General features: G+C 35.5%; 1 protein-coding gene and 1 long non-coding RNA gene across 3 annotated transcripts in view; one reads left to right on the top strand and one right to left on the bottom strand.

The window, feature by feature from the left end:
• The window catches only part of LOC131801113 (uncharacterized), a 153,490-nt gene that overhangs the window by 52,392 nt on the left and 74,665 nt on the right, over positions 1-26,433 (top strand). The gene's annotated exons all lie outside the window — the stretch shown is intronic.
• Positions 16,121-26,433, bottom strand: part of LOC101894816 (AF4/FMR2 family member lilli) — an 84,996-nt gene continuing 74,683 nt past the window's right edge. The window contains exons 3-4 of the mRNA XM_059119216.1: positions 19,874-20,738; positions 16,121-18,143 (exon numbers count right to left, since the gene is read on the bottom strand). Of these exons, the coding sequence (XP_058975199.1) occupies positions 16,683-18,143; positions 19,874-20,506 (2,094 nt within the window). The 5' untranslated portion in view covers positions 20,507-20,738 and the 3' untranslated portion in view covers positions 16,121-16,682. The remainder of the gene's footprint in view (positions 18,144-19,873; positions 20,739-26,433) is intronic.

Genomic DNA, 26,433 nt, shown 5'->3' with positions numbered 1-26,433 from the left:
CATAGGGCAGGAATCTACAAATTTGATATTGAGGTCTCTGTTTGTACCTGGAATAGAGAGGTAGTTTTGAAAATGTGTACTATATTTGTACGAAAAGGTGATATAGGGCTGCAATTATGAAATCGGGTATTAAGGTTACTGTTGGTATCTGGGGTTGATACATGAACGTGTTTTCAACAATGTGTACTATATTTGTTTGAAAAGTACTGAGTGGTACTAAAATCGGATTGGGTGAAGGAATAGAGCTGAAAACGTGATATTTAAAATTACGATAACTATTGGTGGCTAGGATACTGGGTGAAGCGATAAAAGCCTGATATTTAATATTCCGATAACTGTCTAGGATTGAGGTATGGAACGGATCTTTGGAGCAAATCCATTTCAGGACATTTTGGGTCGATCTAGAGGTGTCAGTCCGTCTCGAAAGGGGTATTCGATGTTTTCTAAACTTGGTACATCGTAATATCATTGTCAATCTTAGATTGAGTTCAAAGATGGATAATATTGTTCCACCAGGAGTACCACCCCACAATAGGTCAACACTTTTACAGAAAATAATTTTCCGTATAAACAAGAAAGGATCCTTCAATTTTGTTCAGATTTTACAAATCCATATATTTGTATCTGTGCTATGTTAGGTGCGAAAATGGACAATATCGACCCACTCCATCATGTATCCCCCCCATAAGGGGTCAACATTTTGAACAGTTAAAACTCTTATAAAATACGAAATAAACATCCGATTCTTTTCAAATTTCACACATCCCAATATTTTTACGAACACAAGATATAGTGTGAAGAGGGAACATGTTGGTCCACTTCTTCTGGTACCTACCGCTACCGACATTTTCAATAACTATGGAGCTCATAAAACGAAAATTGGGCGTCCGATTATTTTTAAACTTGGCACATCCAAATATTTCTATCAACACATAATCAGGTGTGAAAATAGAATATGTCCTGACAGTTTCCCACAATGGGCCAAAATGTTTTCATATTTATTCAAAATAATCATTCGGTTTTATTCAAATTTCACAAATCCCAATATTTCTATTAACACAGGATCTGGTGTGAAGATGATAGATTTGGGCATACTCCTTTCGTACAAAATGTTTGAATTCTTGATAAACAATTATTCGCATAAGCTTGAAGATAAATTTTTGATTTTTTTTAAATTAGACGAAGGGGAATAAATTGGTCCACTATATCTGATACCAAACGCATATTTTAATAGTTTACAAAAATTATCATATATCTCATAAAATGTGAATCGAAATCTTGCACGTTGTAATATTTATATCAAATTCATATCAGATACGAAATTTCTATCCTCTTCCAAATGAATGAGGTTGTTAATGAAAATGTTTTTTTTATGAAATACATTGAGTTTCTTACTGGGTCATACTTTGAAAACACACACAAACACTGAGAATTTCAAAGACCTGCAGATGTGCTATGCGTTACCAATCCAAATAATTCTACCCGTCTTCACTTCTATACGCCCACCAAAACCACTGTGCAAGCATCGAAAGTACATATGACTTCGTATGAAATGCCACCATAAAGTGAAGCACGCAGCAACATCAGGGGGAATTGCAAAAACGAATGCTTATTTATGGGATTAGCTGATATCTCCCCTAAAGTATGCAATGCATTGCATGTGAATTTATTTGGTGGTATTTGTGTAAACGAAACGAACGCACATCCATAAAACGGAAAAGCAGCAGCAGCAGCAGCGTGAACTCAACGGAGAAGGCAACCACCCAACGGCAGCAGCAATGGCACAAGCAATGATAAAAGAAGGCTGGCTGCTTAAAATCCTTCTCATCATCCCCCAATGCCACGTTGAGTTGGCTGTTCAACATGAGATTGCGTCCTTAAGAGTTGGATGAACGGTAAACAACATTTTAACACCACAATCTAATGCAATCACCAAATGAAAATAAGCGATAGTTGCAAGAATGGGTGTTTGCTATATTTGCCTGCCTCCCCCCTCCATGGGCTTACGGGTTTTTTTTTTGGGAAGCGTATCATAACCTTAACGACAAACACATCTCTGTTTTTGTTGGTGGAGGATTGTGGATTGTGTGATAATTGTTGAATGCAGTGCAGGCGGTAAGAATAAATAACAAATTACTGTGGGTAATTCATTTTCGTTCGTTTTGTAAACAGCTTTATTTTAAAATGGCCTATTCCCTTCAGGCGTTTTTTCGTTTTTTGTCAACTCACTGGAAATGGCTTCATTTCTGTGGATACAATTATTTTAAGGTTGGGCTCAATTACCACGTGAGAACCGTCACATTGTTTCGATTTATACGGGCATACGTAGGCTATTACATGTAAATAAGCGAGAAAGGTGACCAGGATATGCTGGAAAGGAAACAGCGACAAATTGTCAAACGAGTGTTTTTTAATTAGTCATTCCAGTTCATGCCCTAGAGCACTTCTGTTGGGCAATCACTATATGGTTCCTTTTTAATGTGAAATAGTTTATACGGTATTTTAGTGTTAAACCACCACTTCAGGTTAAGACTGATAAGAAACCCCGTTATATTGTCCCTGAAGGATCAAAAAAAATCTTCCACTATGATGTTCAGTTATATTTAGTTATATGCGGCAAAAAATTTGCCTGCAGTCTTACGTATGTGGTTGTCGTTGGTTGAATACAATATAATACTTTGAGATTACTACCTCGATATTGCAATCAAATAAGATTACGACATTATATAAAGACATTGACCAAATGTAGCGAAAGTCTTCAAATTCTTCAAACCATTATTTATGGGAAAGCTGGATACTAGTTGCAAACTCAAGAATGTAGATATCTCTACTTGAAAATGTCATTAAGGCTGTCTGCTGATTCTGAAGTTTACAACAAGATGGAACTGTGCGACAAAATTTTTTCAATTACCAGCAGATTATTAAAGTAGAGCTAAAAATAGAAGACGCGTGTAGGTGGTGTTTTGACAATTTACTCCGCAAAATAGCCTAAATATATTAACCCTCAAGTAAATCGACAAAGAGGTATTTTTGGACTCCTTTTGAAAATATAGTTAAAACTCCTTTTAAACGGGATTGTAGAATTAAGGCCGTCGACTGAAATGAAGTGCGTCCCTAACCCTATAATGCATTTATAATATTTATACATTTCTAGGGTTAAAAAAGTAAAATAGTATCAATCGGTTTTGCCAACAGATGTATACCCCCAGCCTTGAGTTATGAACGTGACAGATTTGGACTATATCGACTACTTCTTGTACTTTATATGAGGTATGTGCACCTTTTCGGAATATGGAAATATGCGTCAGGTAACAGATATAGCGGACCGAAGTATTCCATTTTCACACTTCATTTAATACAGATAAAAAACATCATCCAAGTCTGAATAGAATCGGATGTTTATTTTGCGTTTTATGAGCCTAATGGATATTCAAAATTTTGACCTTTTGTGGGGGAGGTACCAGAAAGAGTGGACCGATATATCCCATCTTCACACCAGATCTTGAGTTAGAAGAAATAATGGGACGTGTGTAATATGAAGAGAACCGGATGTTCATTTCGGATTCTTTGCTCGTTTTGATTATTCAAAACATAGCTCCATTGTGTGGGAGGTACCAGAACGAATGCTCCGATCTCTACCATCTATATAAAAGATCTTGCGTTTATGAAAATATTGAGATGTGCCAAGTCTGAATGGAATCGTGTTTAAGTGTTTTAAGAGCTTGATGGATATTCAAAATTTCGACCTTTTGTGGGGGAGGTACTTGATGGAGTGGACCTATATTATCCATTTTTGCACCTGACCTAGAACTGACGTAAATATCAGGATTTGCAATGTTGGAACAAAATCGGATTATCGATTCTCTTTCTGTGCAGAAAAAATATATATTTTTTTGAAAATCTCGATCATTTGTGTGGGAGGTACCAGAAGGAGTGGACCGATATATTCCATCTTAACACCAGACCTTGAGTTAATATAAATATTGGGATGTGTGAAATTTGAACACAATCGGACTCTTACATCACATTCGGCAGTTCACCACTTTAGGCCAAGCGAAGCAACTCTTTAGCTCTTTTGAGTCTATTTTCTTTCTGTTGCGCTGTAAGCTCTTGTAATTTCTTGAATTTCAATGGCTTTATCCTCCAAAAGTTGGCAGAACAATTTGTATTGGATCTAGAATGGTTGGTATAGGTATATCGGTCCACGTTTTGGTATACCCGCCATATGACGGCACCTTCCGATATTCGGTATTTTGATGATTTTCGCCACATTTTTTTTAAGGATTTGTCTAAAAATTGGTATTTGTAGTTCGCTGTAGCGGGACATAGTATGTATACACTTCCGGACATTCAGTATTTTGATGATTTTTGCCAAAAATAATTTGTCTAAAAAATTTGTATTTGTAGTAATAATGGGTTCTAGCTCCGGTGGCAGAACATTGAATATATATAGGTCCACGTTTTCCTATAGCGCACATATAGCGATACCCACAGATATTGGGTATTTTGATATTTACCCACGAAATTGTTTGAAATTTGGTATTTAAGAAGATTTGGTAGATGGCAATCCTTGAAGTATGAAATTGTCCATAGAGGTTACCGTTTTCTTTACGTAAGTTCGGTCCGGCCGAACTTAATGTCTTTTTTACCTACACTTCTTTTCCAAGTCGATCTGCCATTTAGTCTCCCCCTCTTGTTTGTCCCCTTTTTAACCAGGTCCCAACAATTTGTGATGTGGGACAACTATCTATGGTACTATCCAACTTCAAGAATGTTTAAGACTTTGGCCGTTTTCACCAATGCAAAAGCTTAATGGCCTGTTTCTGTACGACGACACCAAAATGAATGAAAAACACCATTTCAAAAATGATTTTCATATATTTTAATTTATTAAAATTTAAAAACCAAAATCTGAAAAACTTGTTAGGATTGGTTTTTCTTTCGCTTACATATTCGTATCTTCGTAGTGAAACTGGCCCTTAATTTTGAATATAGATTTTTAACAGGTAGAAAGCCTATTCGTAACGGTTTTCTTTAATACATTATATGAACATATGTTACAACGAGCCTAATCAACTCTTCTTTTCTATTATTTTCAATTCATTTACCAGGACAATTTGAGTTATGTTTTGTTTCAATTTTCTATACATAGACCGCCAACCGTTTTCATTAAATTTCCTTAATATCGTCGACAGAATAAAGCGGGTGAATTTCATCTGCATAAGAATTTTCGAGTGCGAATTAAGAAAATACATGTCAATGGCTATCTTTCTACGCAATTTTCTCTTCATTGCAATTTTTATTGAATTTTCCATTTTTTTTTTTTCATCAACATCAGCATTTTCTTCAAACAATGTCGTTTTATGGCCAAATGTTCTCCTTTTTTTACATAACAATGTTAGAACGACAATGCATAATATTAGGATATAAAATGAAGGGATTTTCACCCACCAAATGATGGTGGTCAGAGGACTCAACACCATTGTTTGGCCAGCAACCCCGAAATGAAGAGCCACCCTCATAGTTTTGGCAGCGACTTATCCCAGCATGGATTCTTCGCAATACCTATTTAGTTTTCTTCATTCCCTTGGTTTTCAATAGAATTGTTAAGATGTCAATGAGCTTCTTTTTAAATTCGTTAACGTTTTCATTTTCTTCGCTTCTCCACTCCACTCTCCTCTCAGCCACCCACCCTTCCTCACACAGAAATGCAGGCTCATTGTCTTTAATCTGATTTTCCTTAAATACCGCGCTCGATTACTTCCATTCATATCACTTGAAATCTGAAGGAACAGGCAGCAGACAACAGTCTAACTGATACCAACAAATCATGGCTGTAATCTCAGATATATCTTGAGCGGCACACACACACGCACACACCAACATGCATTCAAAGATCCTTCATGCTAAATATTTTGGTTACGATGGGTGGTAGTGGTGGTGGTGGTGCGTGTTCAATGCCACGATTGTCATCTTTATTGAATGCATCTCAACCATAAAGATTTAAGCATGTACTGATTGCAAAACATTCGCATTCCCTTTCGTCTCTGGATTACTTTATTGTTCAACTACCACGTAGTCCTGGCAAGGAGGGGGAAAATGAGGGCATATGTGCTGATTTTGTTTTGAAGCAGAATTTATAGTTTTATTTATTTCTCAAGTGCTAAAACTCGTTGAAAATTCCTCTGTCCATGAATTTTATTATTCTATTTTGTAAGAAATGCGAACAGCAGGGACGTTTTCGAAAACTTTGTGAACAGTGGTAAAGAGACTTTCGTTTGTATTTTTCATCTTCGGATTAATAGAATATATTTAGGCAATGCTAAATTTACTTTTTTGTGTACTATTACCATATTTAGAAAAAATACATTTTTTTGTATAATCCCTATTTGGATTCGTGGTATTTAAGGCATTTGTTACAATCGAAGTTTGCACTAGAAGGATATGCAAACACCAAGAGGTACTTGAAATGAAATTCGTTATATGTGGAACAAATTCTAAATGGTTTTAAGCCTCAGCACTATAGCTGCTCATTTGATAGGTCAAATAAATAATGGTAATTGGTTCGCACGATAACTCTCAGAAGAAGTAAACTTTGGTATATAATAATATTTCTATCAAATGTAGACCCAGTTTGGAAGCGGCCCCCTCTTGTACCTCTCCAACAAAAGATCAATATTTTCACAGAAAAAAATGTATTTAAAACAAGCATTGGTGCTATCCGTTTATAATCAATATTTTCACGTCCCTATATTCGAATAAGCTTAATGTTATTATGGGACTTATCGGCCAACTCCTATTAGTACCTCCCTCAGAAAGATTCAAAATTTTGAAAAATCGTAACTTTTATGGTCTTTCAACAAAAAATGGTCCATTCCTTCTGGAAACTCCACCACAAAAATCTAAATAAAACAGACCGGTCACGTACCCTAAATGTAAAGTTCAAGCTAATTTGGTCGAAGATTGTATCAGAAACCTTCAAAATAACGAAAATCAGGAGGGATCGTTATATGGGAGCTATACCTACCCAATTTTGCAATACCATATAATATTATCAAAGCTCTAGATTTCAACAGACAGACGAATATATATAAAACACCTAATAATTTTATTCTGATCAGGAAAATATAAATACTTTTTGGAGTCTCCGACGAATATATTTGAGGTTTGCAAATGTAATTACCCTCCACTAATAATTATAATAATTCCCTTGAAAATGTGGCTGAAATCGGAAAAATACTGAATATCGGAAAGTACCATTATATGGGCTATATACGAAAATGTGAACCTTTGTAGGTGATTTTCTGGCATATCAAAAACTATTCCGTCGAAAAATGTGACATAAATCATAAAAATACCGAATACCGTTAGGTACAGTTATATGTGGTCTATACGAAAATGTAGGGCCTTATACATATTCAATCAGATAATATATGATCTATTGCCAACAAATACAAACTTTGAAATAATTTAAATGAGATCTGTACGAAGACGTAGACCTCTTCAGCCAATTTCCTGTTATTGATGAAACAAATCAGGTTGAATTGTGACACAAATCATAAAATACCGAATATTTGGAGGTACAGTTATTTGGTTTTTCTTATAGAAGCGCAAAGAAAGCTTTCTTACAGAAGCGCTAAAGAAATCCTTCCCAAAGAAGCATCGAAAAAGGCCGTACCATGGAAGCGTTAAAGAAGGATTTCCCCTAGAAGGCCTGAATATTTCCAGGAAATCTTTAAAGAAGGAAGAGGGTATAAAATGTTTATATCAGATTTAAGTCGGATGCGAAATTAGCAATATTTCTTTACAGATTTTGACATTGGTCCACTCATTTTGATATAGGTCCACACAGGAAGACTGCAATGAGTATGAATAATTCAATCATACTCAAATTTTGTTCCTTATATATAGGCAACATCCTAGACCCAAGATCAATAAATCCAAATTTAGGTATAGACTCCGTATAACTGTACCGCTAATTTGTCCAATAACAGAAAATTGCTAATACAGGTCCACGTCTTTGTATAACCACTATATGACGGTACCTCCCTTTGTTCGTTATTTTGCTAATTTTAGCTAAATTTTTCAACCGAATTATCTAAAACTTGGTCCTTGGAGCTCGTTGGAGTTAATTGGCCATAGAGGTCCGGTACCATCCTATATTCGGTATTTTGATAATTTAAGCTCTACTTTTCACCGGATTTATTTCAAATTTAGAATTTGGAGTTCGAAAGAATTACTACTTCCCATGACAGAAATTTATCTGTGAAGGCCGAAGTATGCAGATGGCTCCCATATAACGGTACCTTCCAATACTTAGCATTAAGAGGATATTAGCCAAAAATTTCAAACGAATTATTTCAAACTTGGTATTTGGAGTTCGTCTTCTCTGGCAGATAATGGTCTATGTCTATAGAGGTCTACGTTTTCGTATAGCGCCATAAAACCGTTACACTTGTTACTCGATTTTGTTTTAATTTAGTGACAGTATAAAGCGGCTTGTTCTTTACAGTATTAAAAGTTTGGCTCGGCTCGGGATATTTTGGGTGTAAGAAAATTTTTAGAAATTGGTGCATATCCTATCCTGAGTGTTTAAGCCACACTCGTCAATGAGCTGATTATTAGTTGGCTTTTTGGGTTCCCAGAGGTTTGAAAGCTCCCTTGCAAAGACAAGCCGAAATATAAGTAAAACCTCAAGTTACAGTACCGCCGGATATTCGTTATTGTAAAAATATCTTCATTACACCCTCAGCCATGTGGCTACAGAGGGTACATATCATTTGATACGACCAAAAAGTACCTCATCGAAATAACAGTTTCAGACCTTAGGTCTTTCTGTACCAAATCTGTTTCAGGACATTTATAGTCGATCTAGGAATGTCCGTCCGTCTGTCTGGCTAACTGGTGCGCACGAAAACTCTCGAAGGGGTATCCGATTTGGTCCAAACTTGGTAATATTATTATCAAACTTAGATCGAGTTCGGAGATGGGTAATATCGGTCCACTCTTTCTGATACCTCCCCTACAAAACGTCAAAATTTTCACTGAAAATAATTTTACTTATACCAGACGAAAGGATCATCGAATTTTGTGCAAATCCTGCGGATACCAATATTTTTCTTTGAACTACGCCAGGTGTGAAAATAAAATCAAAATGGTCAAATTTTGAAATAATTACCACAATGACTCAAAATTTTGAATAAATATGGAGGTCGTAAAACTCGAAATGATCATTCGAAATGATTAAACTCGAAATGATCAAACTTGTCACATATCAATACTTCTATCAACATAAGATCTTTTGTGAAGATGGAAAATATCGGCCCACTCCTTCTGGGACCTCCCACACAAAGAATCAAAATGTTGAATAGCCAGACGATCGCAAAATGCTATCTGAGCATCCAATTCTCTTAAAATTGCACAGATATATTTACTAAGAAAAGATCTTTTGTTAAGGTGGAATAAATAAGGCAACTACTTCTGGCACTTCCCCCACAAATGGTAAAAATTTGGAATAAATATAACTCCTAAGAAATATGAGTACTATTGTCTTCAATTTTCGAACTTCCAATATTTTTATTTACACAGTGCGAAGATAAGATATATCGGTCCACTTTTTGTGGTACCTCCTCTACAAAAGGTCAATTTTGAATAACTAAAACGATCACAAAACGCGATTTAAGAACCTAATTTGCTTAAATATTCACACATTTCAGTATTTTCACTAAGACAAGATCAGATGTGAAGATGGAATATATTGGACCACTGCTTCTTGCACTTCACACATCGGGTCAACATTTGGAATAACCCAAATCCTACATCTTAATAGATCCTATAAATTAAAATTCAAAGATGATCTAGCGATGTCCGTCTGTTGTAGTCACGCTCTTTCGAACGAATTGTGATAGAAGGCTAAAATTTTGCATACATGCATAGTTTACCAGTAAGCAGGTTAAGTTCGTAAATGGGCCATGTCGGTTCACATTTTCTTAAAGCCCCAATATAGAGTTAATTTCATATTTAAAGTTCGTAATGGGTACTAAAGTCTGTGGCTAACATTTTTGTATGAAGGTTCACGTCTTCGTATAGCCCCTATATAACGGTAGCTCCCGATATTAGGTATTTTGAAGATTTCAGCAACATTATTCACCGGAATCATTTAAATTTCGTATTGGGAGATCTTAATGGTTACTACAACCCATTGAAAAAAATCGTATGCAGGTCCTTCGCCCCTTTATAACGGTACCTCCCGATATTCCGTATTTTCATGATTTTAGCGACATTATTTACCGGAATTATTTCAATTTTCGTATTTGAAGTTCGTAATGGGTGCTACAGCCTATGACAAAAATGTTTTTATGCAGTTCCACGTCTTCGTATAGCCCCCATATAACAGTTTTCATTTAAGTGGTAGTTTCCGGAAGTTTTTTTGAAATTTTTCAAGTTCCTTTTAAATGGTGGAGGGTATTAAAAGTTCGGTCCGACCGAACTTATCTTCTTTTTTAATTGTTTAAACTTGGTTAATCAAAATATTTCTCTTAATCAGGGATCTCATATGAACATGGTACCTCATCACAAGAGTATAATATTTCTCTTAATCAAAGATCTCATGTGAACATGGTACCTCAGCACAAGAGTTTAATATTTTAAATAACTATCTGTTTTAGAAGATAGGAAACCCCACATGCAGAACCAAATACATGTAGGTTCACTTAACCGCAATGTGACGTTAACTCCATTACATTGATCATGTTGAAGACTTCGACCACGTTTCCTATCTTAACTTTTGTCTTCTCTGTCTGTTATTTTCAAAGAGTTTTTTTCGCTTTTCCGACATTTAATAAAAAGTGTAACATTATATCTTTGCTTCAACGGTCCGACTCGTATTACAAACGCTTCAAATCACTGTACAAGTACTACAACAAATCTTTATTTATTACAGATTCTAAAAAAAAAGTAATGCCAAAGACGATTTGTATGGACATGGATGGGGAGGAAGTCAGTTGGTCGGTCGGTCGGTCACAGGCATAGTCCCCGCAACTTTAGAGTGTGGGCACATCGGTACGGGTATTTTGCTTTTGTGCAATCAGGGTTGCAATACAATTCAATCAATTTTAATTGATTCATTTTACGCTTACTCCAGTCAATTGTATGCACATCTATCTGCTGTTCATAAATAACAAGTATTAAAGCATCCCCCCTCCCAACTTGGTCGCCTGATGCCGCTAGGCTAGCCTAAATACGTAGCTCGGCCAGTTGAGAGTTTTATTCCAAGGGAGTAGCAATGCGCTACAATGCTGTACATATTAGAGATGTGTCATGTTGTGTGTGTGTGTCTGTGTGTGGTTACTGATGAGCTGTTGATGGTGATCATCGTTAGTTGTTTTCCATTCTTTTGTTCTGACTTTCTGTTTTTTTTTCTTGTTCTGATGACACTACTATCATGGGAATATTTTTAGATTTATTTGCCATATCCATGTATCGGAAACGGAAGCGCCCTATTACCATTGTACTACTGCACATATTCATATGTATCATACATACATATATAAATACCCGTGTTTGTGTTCATGAATTGATATGTGAGTGCGCGCTTGAAGTTGTTGACGCGAAAGTATCATCATCGTCATCAGCTATCATTGGTGTTCTAATTGAAAATGTTATGGGAAGCAATTCTCCCCGAACAGAAGGTCAAGTGTGTTGTTTAAACGAGTTACGCTTTCAGCATCATTTAACTTCAACCTCTATTCGGATGTGTAGAAGTAATGATTTCATTTTGCCCTCATAAAAAGAACCGAAGCAAATTTCATATTTAATGCATTCGAAACGCTTCGTTAAATTCTGTCGAAATATATCCATTGGCCGGAAGGTGTTTTTGGAAAAAAAAAATGCTGGATTTCTCAAATAATGGTTGTAATAATTACCATAGATAATTTTTATTGATTTTTAGGCATGAGAAAGTGGAAAAAATTTAAAATTTGAAAATTATGAAACCCTAGTACCAGTTGTAAATCTATGTTTGTATCCATATCTGTGTCAAAATCAGTTTTAGTTTTAACCTACTAATCAAGGTTTCAAGATATTAATTTCCTGACATTTCGGATGGAAAATGTGGCTAGGACCTTGAAACCAAAAAAAAAAAATGTAAATATTGAATTATATCTGTAGTGAGAGATATAATCATATGAGAACGCGAAATGAAAGCCTTCTCGTCGTCAGGGTTGGTTGTAATTCAATCAAATTCAAAATCAAAATCAATCAAATTCAAATTTTTCATAGTCTGGCATTTTCTTAAATGGGCTACATTTTACCATTAGAATGTATATTGAAATTTAATGTTGGTAACGTTTGTGCCAAATACATATCTCTCATATACCATACCATGAGCCACGAACAAGTCTTACATTGCATCGAAGAGATATAGTAGCTATATAGAAAATGTTTACCATTAAGAAGATAAATTACTAAATTTCAAACAATTCTTTTGATAAATGTGACTCAAAATACAAAATATTGATAGTCTTATGGGGACTAAGTGAAAATGTGGAAGGGGGTATTTACAATCGTAGAAAATATTCAGACTAACGAAAAAATTACCAAGATCCTTACAATACCTAAAATTAGGGCGCATCATTATATATCTGCTGTGTCAAAAGGTGGGCCTACATTGATAATTTTTTGTAAATAGCTATTCGACAAAATTAGGAACTCAAAATGGCAAAATTTGGCAATATTAAATGGAAAACATGACCAAATCTTAAAAAATACTTGAAATCGGTGATATCCTTATCAGAGGGCTATTCCAAAAAGTGGACCATATGAATATTTTTTATTTACCAGTGATTCTGAATGAAATCTAAAGATCTCTCTTAGCTCTATTTTAAATTTTGCAAAATATTTCTCAAGCTTTAGGGGTTCCTTTGTATATGGTCAAAACTATATAAGGGCCGTTAAGCATACCCAATCGTTTTGGGTATACTCATTATTATAGGGGTTATGTCCGCAACTTTCTAGGGATTATGACCGAACCCCCATAATGGAATGGGGATTATATCCAAGAAAAAACGGTCAGAACCCGGTCAGAAGAAAAAATAGTTTACTGAACAGGCTATAAGTTTGTCATTCCGTTTGTAACACCTCGAAATATGCATTTTATATCGCACAAAGTATATAGAGTTTCCTGATCAGCATAAAATTCTATGTCGATTTAGTCATGTAATTCCATGTCTGTCTGTTCGTATATGTAAATCTCTCTAGTTTGCGAATGATATACAAAAAGTTTTTAAAACTTTACTCAAATGAATTTTATGTCGAACAGTGTGGCTTGTTTGTTCGGGATACCGTAGTATTTTGTTGTTGCAAAATGGTCAGGCTTTATCCCTTTATTGTTGTTTTTATGAAAACAACGTTTGTTTATTGTTATGGTAATACATGAACAGAGACCCTAATAAAAAATGTCAGATTTCAAACACTATATGTTCACCCAATACCAAATTATACCAAATATAGTACTATTTAGTACTTTTCCAAGACCACCTCTTTATTACAACCCTACTACCAACAGGGACCCCAATACATGTATAAGATAATGGAAATGATTTCCAGTAAGAATTTGAAAAAAAAAAACTCTCTACTTCAACTTCAAAATTGCTCTCTTCACTTGCTCTCATTTACGGGACTTTCGAGTTATCGAACAACATTCGATAACACCGACGCCTTTCAAAATGCATCTTATATGGTTATGCTACTTCGTTCAAGTTGAACGAAAGCATAACAAGTGGAGAAAGATGTAAATGTTTATAAGTGCGGTTGTAAGATTTAGAAGACTTTCCAAAAGAATTTTAGTTCTATTTAATTCTTTGGTTCCCTTCTATTGAGCTTACGATCTCGTCACTTGGGTAAAACATGTTTTTTGTCATAGAAGTTATTTTTAAAATAACTTCTGGGGAGAATATCCCAGACAAAAAACAAGGGAACTGATGAGGATTGGTGGCTCTTTCCGAAACCTAGGTATTCCCTGCCTTACTTCCTGGCAAACATTACCATCGTTCTCCACTAATAAACAAACGTTGTTTTTATAAAAACAACAATAAAAGGATAAAGCCTGACCATTTTGCAACAACTGAATTTTATGTCTTCAGAATTCTACGTCCACCATATAATGGTACCGGTAGATTTTCCTTTTGTTTAGTCACAATTTTTACCCGAATATGCTGTAAATTAGCAGTTTGTGTTCTTGGTATGAGGGAAATATCCTTGCATATAACTGTCCTAAGAGGCTCAAGTTTTTATATAGTCCTATATAACTGTACATCAAAAAATTGCATATACAGATCCACATCATTGTGTATTGCCATATACATAATGGTATTACTAGGCATTTTGATGATTTTAGTCACACTTTTCACCCGATTTATTTAAAACTTGGGCAGAAAACTTCCTGTACCGATCTAAGCCTTCGTATAGCACCCAAATAACAGTACCTTTTGACGTTCGGATTTAAGCCTCATTTGGAGTTTGTAATAGGCACCGCCTTCTATGGCAAATAATTGCCTTAGAGGTCCACGAATATAATAGAAGATATTACAGAATTATTGCGGAATTTCTCTAAGGATTTTTTTATATTTCTCCTTGATGGTGAAGGTTATTAATAGTTCAACCCGATCTAGTTTCTATTTTACTTGTTGGTCTAATGATGGAGTTGAACTTGCGATCTTCTGATTGCTAGTTAGCTACTGCTACAAAAAAAGGGTTGTTTGCTGGAACGGAGATTCAAACCATGGAATATCGGTTTATAGTCGGTCGTGGTTACTCTGTGCCGCCGTTAGTCATTACTGTATGTACTCATTATTTTTCGGTTTATTGGTAGTGCAAAAGGTATGTACTTGTCATTGTTTTCGGGATACTAGCCATCTGGGATTCTAATACTATCTGGGACTAGATGATGTTTTTATAACCTCTACCATTCTACGGAGGGTATATTAACTTTGTCATTCTGTTTATATTTCCTCCAATTACTAATTTCAGACCCAACAATTGAGGTGGAAGGTTAAAATTTTGCACAAATGTGAATTTTTCCAATAGGCTGGTTAACTTCGTTAATGGACCATGTCGGTCCAGGACTTCATATATTCCCCATAAAACGGTGCCTACATATTATCGTATTTTGATGATTTTAGAGATATTTTTAAAGTTCATAATAGGTACTGAAGCCTATGACAAACAATCTGCGTCTTCGTAGAGCCCTAATATAACGATATCTCCCGATATTCGGTATTTTGATGATTTTAGTTGTATTACTCACCAGAATTGTTTCAAATTTCGTATTTTAAGTTCGGAATCTGTACTACACCTATGACATAAAGTTACTTATCAAGGAATTCGTCTCCGCAGAGACCCCATATAAGGCGTTTCATTTATGAGGTATTTTTGTTAGGATTTTTTTTTTTCGGAAAAATTTCAAGTTCCTTCCAAATGGTGGAGGGTATTAAAAGTTCAGACCAACTTAGCTGCTTTTTTAAATGTTACAATTGTTGATTGATGTGGTACTTTTTAACTGAAATCCATATTGCAGAATATTAGATTTTCCTATGAATCAAATGATCTGACATTATTATTAAATATCTATACTTCTAGGAACCACATTATTAAATGCCTTCCACCCACCCTTAGTATTTATCCGTTTGCGAAATATTAAGATTCTACATCCAAATCCTAGACTGAAACATTAGTGGTTTTATTTTTGTGATAGCCTGATATAAGATAACTCTATATAGATGTGCGCAGCCCAATTGTCTATATTTTTCCTAGATTTTCAAGGTTTCAACAAGAAAGAAACTTTGAACCTTGTTCTGAGAAATCCCCATTCTTTACAGAACCAATTTCAATTTAAGGTTAAAGGTCGATTTTATAACAGATTCCTTTCGGCTTAAATCCTTTGTAAAGTCCAACTAACTCAAGATCAAATCGAAACGATAAATAAATGGCCAATATTTTTGAACGAAAATAGAAATGCAAAAACTTGAGTCATAAAATCAATCAACATAAGACCCAATTGTATTGTACCCACTTTGCCCCCCACTCGGCAAATAATAAATATTCGAAATAAAAACAACAAGAATTTTGTTTAACTCAAAATTTTAATAAATTTATTATTCACATTTGTTTTTTTGTTTTGTTTTCTGTTTCTTATTTTTCGTTTGTTTGTTTTTAAATTAACAAATACAAGAATGCTTAGTTTAACTAAAAATGCATTTAATTCATAGTTTAATAGGTTTCGTTTTTAGGGTTTTACTTCGTTTTTTAATAGCGTTTCTAAGGTTTTCAGGGTTTTTCTTAATTTCTTGTAATTCGATTTCAGTTTTCTGGTTTTTGTTTTGTTTTTACAAATACATCACTTTTTTTGTTGTTGTAGATGCCTTAAAATTAAATTACATTAATAATAATATACGAAATACGAAAGAGAATAGATAGGTAGATAGATAGACAGAGATAATAGAGCGAGTAGAGAGATAGATAGAAAGCGAAACTGTATGTGTAGTTGTGGCTGTGAGTGTTTTTTTGTTTTTCTTTTCTTGGGAGTATGGGGCTGGGTGGGGTGGTATGGCGTTGGTGCAGCTAATTTAACTTACCACCACTATACTCCAACGTTTACAGAGTCTACGTAAAGCCCTTTTATAGCATCACGGTTTTATTTTCCAAAAGTTCTTTTTTGGTTTAGCACCCGTCGCTGAGGAATCAGAAGCGGAACGGCCCGATGCCCTCTGAATGTCGGCACAGCAGCGATTATAGTGGAAGGGCGATGCTGGCGAGGTGACAGCTGTTCCACAGCTACCCAATGAGGTCATCATTGCAATGCCCTGATCCTCGGATGTGCTACTTTTGGAAGTCGACGAACCGGATGCCGTTGACGATCGACAGCTACGCATGTTGTGGGGTAAAGTGGTGGGATGTTGCTGTTGGGCCTGCTGCTGCTGTTGTTGTTGCATCTGCGCCTGATGCTGATGGTGCAGCTGCACCTGATGGTGATGCATGGTGTGATGGGGATGGTGATTGGGTGTATGGCCGGACTTGTAGTAACGCAGACTTTCATTGTAACTGGCACCGCTACTGCTGCCACTACCGCTGAAGCCGCTGTCCAGATCGCCTTCGTCGAATTCGGGATTTATACACGACAGATGGGCATGATCTTTCAGTTCGATTGAGTTAAAAGTCGAGGAAAGATTTTCTAGGCTGGCGTGTGACAAGGTACGCGGCTGCGAAGAAGACACTGTGGACGATGAGGTGGATGCGGCACCACCCAGTAGACCACCCCGGCGCGGCTTTTGGGCTGTTGCTGTGGGTGTTGCCAAAACGGCGGCAGTATTCGCACTGACCGCACTAGCTTCGGGTACTTCAACATTTGGACTGACATCGGGTGGGGTTTCGGGCATTATCAATGCCTCCAACGATAGATTTAGCTCATCCAAAACCCGAAAATGATTGTGCTGTACCCGACGTATCTCTTCAATGACATTCGACTTGACAATGCGATTATCGGAAAGGACTTTGCGTATTTTCTGATCATTGACTTCCTCGTAGAGATTTTCCGTTGTGCCATAGCGTGTTGTGTAGTTGTGACGTTCTTCGGCTCCACTGGGCGACGATGAAGTTGAGGGAGGATTTTTGGGTTTCGAACGAAAACTTCGCGCCAAGAGGGCACGTATTGAATTGCGGGTAGGGCTTTTTGAAGGTCCAGCAGCACCAGCAGCGCCAATGCCAGAAGCACTGACACCAGCCGCCGCCGCCGCTGCACCACCAGCTGCCTGTGCCAGCGGAGCTGGCATAATGGCAGCAGCACCGGCAATCGGTTCCTCTTTTTGTGGTATATTCGTGTGACACTTAATAGCACCGGGTTCGTAATAAGCGTACGAATAGACGTGATTATATGGTGCCGTCTGGGACGTAGCGGCAGTGGCACCTTGAAATGTTTGTGAGGGAGCGGGTGAAATTTGATGTTGCGAGTGGTGAGATGGCGTCGACGATGGTGTTACAACACTGGCGGCAAAACCATATTCCAACGATGATGTGGAGGAGGACGAATGATGTTGTGTTGGTTCGAAACGTTCCATTGTAGCGGCTATATTGTTGCGAGACCATTTGACCTGCAAAGAGAGAGAGAAAGGGGTTATTATAATGTTTTACTCAGTTTGTTAACTATTTTAACAGTGACTATCTAGAGGCTAGTTTACACATCATATAAGAGTCATATGTATGGTGACTTTTTGAATTTTTATATGAGCCATTTCTATTGCATACTTTTAGTCGCTCCCACAAACCTTTGGTTCATCAATCCTACACAACATCAAAGACCATAATTTCAAATTTTAGATTTTTTAAAACCCATTTCCATACATCAACTCCACTTCACAAAAAGAGACTCTAATACCAAATTTCAGATTCCCAGCTCTATTTCCTCCTCATATACCAAATTTAGTACCAATTAGTACTTTTCCAACTTTTTAGTAAACATTTCCAAAATCACCTTCAAATCTTAAGCATACACACACACTGATCCCAATATCTACATTTTCATATACCCAGCTTCATCCAATATCCAAATTGTACCAAATTTAGTACCACTTAGTACAGTTCTTACACTTAGTACACATTTCCAGAACCAACTCTCCAATTTGTTTCTTATACTTTGCTTCATTTTGGTTCAATTCTACACAACATCAAGGATCCTCATTCCAAATTTCAGTTTTCCAGCTCTATCCCTTCCCTTGCAGTTCGTTTCCTTCATAAAGTACAATTTGGTACTTTTTGAACTTTTTAGTACATGTTTCCAAAACGACCTTCAAATCTTAACCCTACACACTAACAGTGTAACTTCAATGTCCACATTTTAAATTTTTTAGCTCCATCCCAAATACAAAATGTACTAAATTTAGTACCATTTAGTACAGTTCTTACACCTACTAAAAATTTAAAAAACTACCTCCTTATATTACTCCTAAAGTGACCCTAATACCATATTTCAGATTTCAAGCTCTATTCCATTCAAATATACTAAATGTAGTACCATTTAGTATTTTTTACTACTTTTCGTCCACATTTAGTACTTTTTAGTCCATATTTCCAGAACTATTTTCAAATCACAACCCTACATAATAACAGTGACCCCAATATCAACACTTCAAAAATCCAGCTTTATCCGTTCACTAAAAACCAAATTGTACCAAATTTAGTACCCTTACCAAATTGTGCTAAATTTAGTACACATTTCATAAACCACCTTCTTATATCAATCCTAGCTCCCCAATTTAATTTCTATACCAAATGTTAACATTTTAGCTCTATCCATTCACATAATACCAAATGGTACCAAATATTGTACTTTTAGTACTTTTCGAAAAATTTTAGTTTGAATTTGTGATGAATTTTTTGTACAGCGATGAAATCAATTGTATAATATTTGAGTCTCCTGGTTCTAGGCTACCTCCTTACCAATTTTCGGCCATATCCGTAAAGACTTTCTTGAGTTATAAGGAGTATAGTTCTTTCCGTTCAAAGGTCACAAAATATAGTGCTTTTTTGTACTTTTAGTACACTTTTAGTTCGAATTTAAAAAAATGTGCATCTCTCCTACACCCCATCAGCGACCTTCATGCCAAATTTAATAGTTCTACCTCTAACCGTTTGATCAATACCATTGATGCCATTTTTTAAAACTTTTAGTACCTTTAGTACATTAAAGGAATAATTTGTACCCTATGCCGTCTCCTGGCTTTAAGCTACCTCCTCAACATTCTCCTATTTATTTATTATTATCATTTTTTCTTTTTTTTTCGGAAAATTTCCATTAAATATTGTATTGAAAAGTCCCCCTCACCTGATGTTCAACATCCATTTTGTGATTGCTGCGCCGGCTGTGACCCCTCCTTCGGCGTTCCGCAAACGCCTCGCCAGTACACAGGCCATTCTTCCCGTGTGTCAACAGCAGTTCACTACTAATGCCATGACCAATGCCATTCGATGAGCCCGGCTGCGGTGGCATACAAAATTCAATGGTGTCCGATTCATCGGGAAATATCAAATCACCACGATGATGGCCCAGACTGCCCGCACCCACCGCTGATATCATACCACTTGTCATGGTATTAGAATTGACCATATGTTGACCGCGGGATGAGGATGCCGAACGTTTTTTCATGCTCGCTGTGGCGTTCATATTTCGACCCGAATGCCGACCAGCCATTGAGTGAAAATGATTAGCAGCCATTTGTTGTTGCAATTGATGCTGTTGATGCATGGCCTGCTGTTGCATCGCTTGCTGCTGTTGTTGGTGGTGATGTTGTTGTTGTTGCTGTTGCTGCTGTTGATGATGTAAATGTACTGGAGCTACCTGATCCTGGCTGTGGGGATAATCTGTGGGCGGTGTAAATCCGCTGAAGGGTGGCGATGAGGGTCGCGATTGAAATTTTGGCGCTCCGCTCGTTAACATGGCGTTGTGATGCATTGCCATGTTAGCCAGTTTGAAGGAGTTGCTGTGTGGTACAGCAACAGGATTTCGTTATTCGAACAAAAAAAAGGATAAAATATTTTTCGGTTTTCGGTTGTGTGGTGTGTTGTTGCTTTCCAAACAAAGATTTATAATCAACAACCACTTGACATTATTGTGGTATGGGGTATTGAATGTCAAGTGTGGGATTTCCTGTCAACGTTCCAATATTATATCCATCCACTTGTTATGTAAACTGTAACGAGAAAAAAAATCGAAAAATAAATTAGAAAAATTAGTTTATGTAAAATACACAAAATTTAGTTCTAAGGCATAAATAAGACCTGCTTTAACTGGAGGGGAAGTGTGTTTGCCACTTAAAATTCTTATCTTAATGTGTGCTCATATTTTCATGTTTGCCTAGGATTTCTCCATCTTGTATATCATTAAATGAAACATATAAAGACATATATTATTATTGTTGTTGTTGTTATTTTCCTTATCTTGTTTGTCAGATATTCTTGAGCCTTGTCAATTTAGTTTGTTATTAAAAATTTGAGATATTGTACAACGGTTTTTTTTTTTGAAATTTTTAAAATATGAAAAGATGTTAAGATGTTTTTTTGGGTTACGATGGGATGGAATGTTTTAAAAGCATATTTTTAGGGTTTACAACCATCAGAAATGGAGTAAAGTCACAAATGTACAAATTTCACGAGTTTATTCAGGATTTGAAAATATTTTTGTTCGATAAAAATTTTGAATTTTGATCAAAATTGAATATGTGTACATATAGGTATGACTTGTCATCTCTATTTGTGACCCTAATGCCAATTTTCAAATTTCATTTCTATCTCTACCGCTTCCTCACCTACCAAATATAGTACCATTTAGTACTTTTGAAACTTTTTAGTATATATTTCCAAAACCACCTTCAAATCTCAACCGAACACACTATCAGTGACCCCAATATCAACATTTCAAATTTCCATCTCCATCAGTCCAATCAATTCCCAATTGTACCATTTATGAGTCGAAAAAGTGAAAATTCGTAAATGGGCCATGTAGGACCACGTTTTCATATAGGCCCCATACAACGGTACCTCCCGATATTCGGTATTTTGATGATTTTAGCGATAATATTCAACGGAATGGTTTCAAATTTGGTATTTGTAGTTCGAAATGGATGCTACAGCCTAAGACAGAAAATTGTCTGTGCCCACGTCTTCGTATAGCCCCCATATAACGGTACCTCCCTATATTCGATATTTTGATGATTTTAGCGACATAATTAACCGGAATTGTTTCAAATTTGGTATTTAGAGTTCGTAATGGGAACTACAGTCTGTGACAGAAAATTGTCTATGCAGGTCCAGGTCTTCGTATAGGTCCCATATATCAGTACCTCCCTATATTCGGCATTTTTGAAATTGTTTGAGAGGTCGTATTGAAGTTCGTAATGGATGCTACAGCCTGTGACAAAAAATTGTCTATGCTGGTCCAGGTCTTTGCACAGCTCCGATGTAACGGAACCTCCCTATATACGATATTTTGATGATTTTAGCTACATTGTTGACAGTTTATTTTAAGCTTCGAATTTGAATATGGTAATGGCTTATGACAAACAATGCCTATGTAGGTCCACTACGTATACACCCCAATATAACTACTATCTTCGGAATTTTTAAAATTGTAACAGAATTTTTTAAGGATTTTGTTTTTTGAAAATTTCTAAATTCGTTCAAAAGGGTGGAGGGTATTCAAAGTTCGGACCGGCCAAACTTACTGCTTTTTAACTTGTTAAATATTATTGAATGAAGGTCAAAAATGTCGGAATAGCGTACAATTTTAGAATAAGTTTAGATTTCTTCGAATTGGTTACCTTATGGCCCTCAAACGGCAAATGAAAGCGTCACACGATGCCCGAATGTTGCTCTGCGGTATTTTGACCCATTCCCGGCGAAGCGCTTACTTGAGGTGATCGACACTTTGGTATTGCTTGCCAAAATACTCCAGACACAATAGTCCAACGGATTGGTATCCGGAGATTTTGGTGGCCATTGGTGGAAATGAAGTGAGGAACCTCATTTTTTAACCATTCTTGGGTGGAGCGTGCTGAGTCCTGTTGGAATGTCCAAGGCCTGCGGCCAAAATGTTTGCGTGCTCAAGGCTTTAATACACCCTCCAGAATATTTTCGCGATTATATTCGGCATTTATTCTGATGCCACGGTCGATTAATACCAACGGAGAGCGACCATCGGCTGTTATGGCGGCCCATATCATCACCATGGCCGGCGCTTGAGTTCTGGTTGCCAACTGAAGGTGCACAGTTTCAGCTAACCTCTTTGGCAAGTAAACACGATCATTTTGTTTGTTTACAAACTGCTGAACAACGATTGTTTTCTCATCGAAGAAAACCAAATTCTGCAGTTCACCACTTTCGGCGAAGCGAAGCAAATCTTTAGCTCTTTTGAGTCTATTTTCTTTCTGTTGCCGTGCAACTACTTGTACTTTTTGGAATTTCAATGGCTTAACCCCGAGCTCATTTTTCAATATTTGCCGAATGGAATATTGCGATATGTTCAGCTCACGAGCCATTTTTCGGCCACTGCGACGCGGGTTTCGATCAAGTCGTTTCTTTACGTTTCCAACCTCTTCCGTCAACTACCTTGACGTCGGGCTACGCTACCAGTAACACGGAAACGAGCGATGGTGCGAGACAGAGAGTGCGATACAATGAGCGGTACCTGGAAAATTTTTAACAGCTGTCGGACGAGTGGCTTAGAAATGACAGCAGTCTGAAGTTGGTTACAGTTTTTTCAACTCACCCTGTATTAAATTTATTTATTTATTTTTTGTTTATGGGCATGTATCCCCCAACATATTACATGTCATCTCTAGTTGTGACATTTTTTTTTTTGGCAATTTATGTACCTTCCACTATCTTTACTTTGCATGTGTCAAATGCCAATACACAAGCAAGTCATTTTTACACACATACATATGTATGTAAATCATCTGAACAATATCAAGAAAAAGTGTTAAATTTTTAATTGACTTACGGTTCAGTTGCTAGAGTTTTCTTTTCTTCCTTTTTTTTTTGGATATAAACAAAATACATTTACATAAAATATTCTGAATACATAAAAATAAACTTCTTGTGATAAACGACAACAATAAGAGAGCGGAGATGAGAATTTTAAAACATCGCCTTTTATGTGTGTATTGTTTGTCATTTTAGAATTTTGTAATGAAAATATATATTTTTTTCTTAAAAATTTACATATGAGATTTCGTTTTTAAGATTAAAGGTATTAATTTGAGAATAGGAAAAAACTGATTGGTAATTTAAATAATCCATAATAAATTTAGATATGAAGGAAAGGAGAAGGCATAGATAGATATGAAGGCATAAAGTCTTATACCCTGATCATACTATGGTGCGTATATTAATTCCGCCTGTAACTCCTCGAAATACTCCTGATAATGGTAAAATTAAAAACGATTTAACGATGTCCGCTTGTCAGACTGTAACTAAGACATATTTCGAACGAATTGAGAGAGAAGGCTAAAATTTAGCAGAGATGTGTATTTTATCAGTAGACCACTGTTCCCCCCGATATTCGCATTCTGACGTTTTAGATCACATTTTTCAATAAGATTGTTTATAATTCGGCACAAAGAGTTCGAATTGGGTTCAACATCATGTTACGAATATGAAAGTAGAGCCAAAAAAGAAGACGCATGTATCGGCGTTTTGAAAGTATACATCCTAATATAACCTAAATAGAGGGGACCCTAATGGACCCTAATTTCACCCTTTCGGAAATTTTCTTCAAATTACCAATTTCCAGTCAAAATATGGCTAAGATCTTCAGGATATCTAAAATCTGGGGATATCTTTATATAAGGGCTATAACAAAAGGGAGACCCACATTTATATATATTGTATATTGTATGTATATATTGTAAATAACGTTTCTACATAACAAAAACTTAAAATACCCAAACTTTAAATAAATTGAAGGGTAAACATGACTAAAATGTAAAAAATACTTGAAATCGGAGCTATCCTCACAAGGGGACTGTTCCAAAAAAATTTTTTTTAGTAACCAGCTTTAAAAAAAATATTTTTTATTAAAACCCAACGTTTACATATTTATGAGAAAATATTTTAAATAAAATAAAAAAAAATATTTAAAAAAACACCAAGTTTGTATATTTATGAAAAACTATTTTTTTTAAATCCAAGCAGTTTAATTTGTTGAAAATATATTTAAAAAAAAACCCACGACCTTTAATTTGCTGAATTTTTAATTTAAATCCAAGTTGATAAAATCCACGTTGTTTGATTTATTAAAAAATATTTTTAAAAAAATCCAATTTGTTTGATTTGTTGAAAAAAAAACTTATTAAAAAAATATTTTTAAAAAATCCACAATGTTTGAATTATTGATAAAATATTTTTAAAAAATCAACACTTATAAATTTATTAAAAAAATATTTTTTTAAAAATCCCAAGTTGCCAGATTTATTGAAAAATATTTTTTTTTAAATTCAAATTGTTTGATTTTTTTTTTAAATCCACAATTATAAATTTATAGAAAAATATTTTTTTTTTTCAAAATTCACGTTTATAAATTTTAGAAAGAATATTTTTTTTTAAGTCCACACTGTTTTAATTATTTATAAAATATTTTTAAAAAATCCTAGCCATTTAATTTGTTTAAAAAATATAAAAAAAATCCTAGCCGTTTAATTTGTTCAAAAATTATTAAAAAAAATCCTCGCCATTTAATTTGTTCAAAAATTATTAAAAAAAACCCACGAGGTTTAATTTGATGAAAAAAAAAATCCACGTTTATAAATTTATTTAAGAATATTAAAAAAATCCAAGTTTATAAATGTATTTAAAAATACTTTTTTAAATCTACAATTTAACAGTGGCCCCAATATAAACATTTCAAAATTCCAGCTACATCTGTCTATCCAAATCTAAATTGTACCACACTAAGTACCATTCAGTACAGTTCTTACACTTGGTACTCATAGAATAATCCACCTCCATATATCAACCCTAGTTCCCAACTTAATTCTTATACAAATAGACATTTCATCTATCCGTTTCAGATCTATCCGTTCATATAATATCAAATGGTACAAAATATAGTACATAAAGTACACTTATAGTTCGAATTTAAAAAAAAAACCTTTAGTGCATACATCCTACTCACCATCAGCAAACTTCTTTCTTGAATTTTGCCTCTATCCATATGACCAATACATTGTAGTGCTTCAAGACATTTTATATATATTCAGATTTCTATATTCCGAGAAAATTTTTATTTCTGTCACATTCCCCAATGCATCACTTGTCCAAAAATCTCCAAAAGATTCCTGTCCAGTTCTCCAGTTCTTTGAGAGTGGCTACAGAATTATTTCACTTTTAATTGGCCTGCTCTACATCTGCATACATATTTCACCTTCAACATTTTCGCGTTTTACGAATTGAATTTTAAACCAGCTACAGCAAATATTTTCTCTCCGAGGAATCAACGAACGAAAAAAAGGAAAGAAAACAAAACGAAAAAAGAATGAAATGCGAAATCTGTTCTTGTTTACCAATTCCATGCCGGGGCAGTGGGAAATGCATTCAGTTCAAATACATGGATGGCAATGCCGCCATTTCTAGACGGTCACCAGCAATTTTTGTGAAATTTCCATTTGTGAATTTGTTTACGTGAGAAGGGGGGGTTTTTGTTTATCTGAAAGCAGTGTCGGATTTTTTTGGTGCACAATGTTACTGTTATTTGTTTTCTCTAGAGGTTTTTTTATTGTTTTGCTTTGCTTTTTTGCAATGGAACTTTATTTCACCATATAGAGTAGCGGGTAACTCTTCTTTTCTGTAAATGTAACATACAATGGCGTAGGTAAGGTATTTGGTGGCAAA

The sequence above is a fragment of the Musca domestica genome, unplaced genomic scaffold, assembly GCF_030504385.1.
Source record: "Musca domestica strain aabys unplaced genomic scaffold, Musca_domestica.polishedcontigs.V.1.1 14, whole genome shotgun sequence".
NCBI classification, from domain to species: Eukaryota; Metazoa; Arthropoda; class Insecta; order Diptera; family Muscidae; genus Musca; species Musca domestica.
Note: the sequence above shows the minus strand (reverse complement) of the source record. Positions and strands in the feature narration are given on the sequence as shown.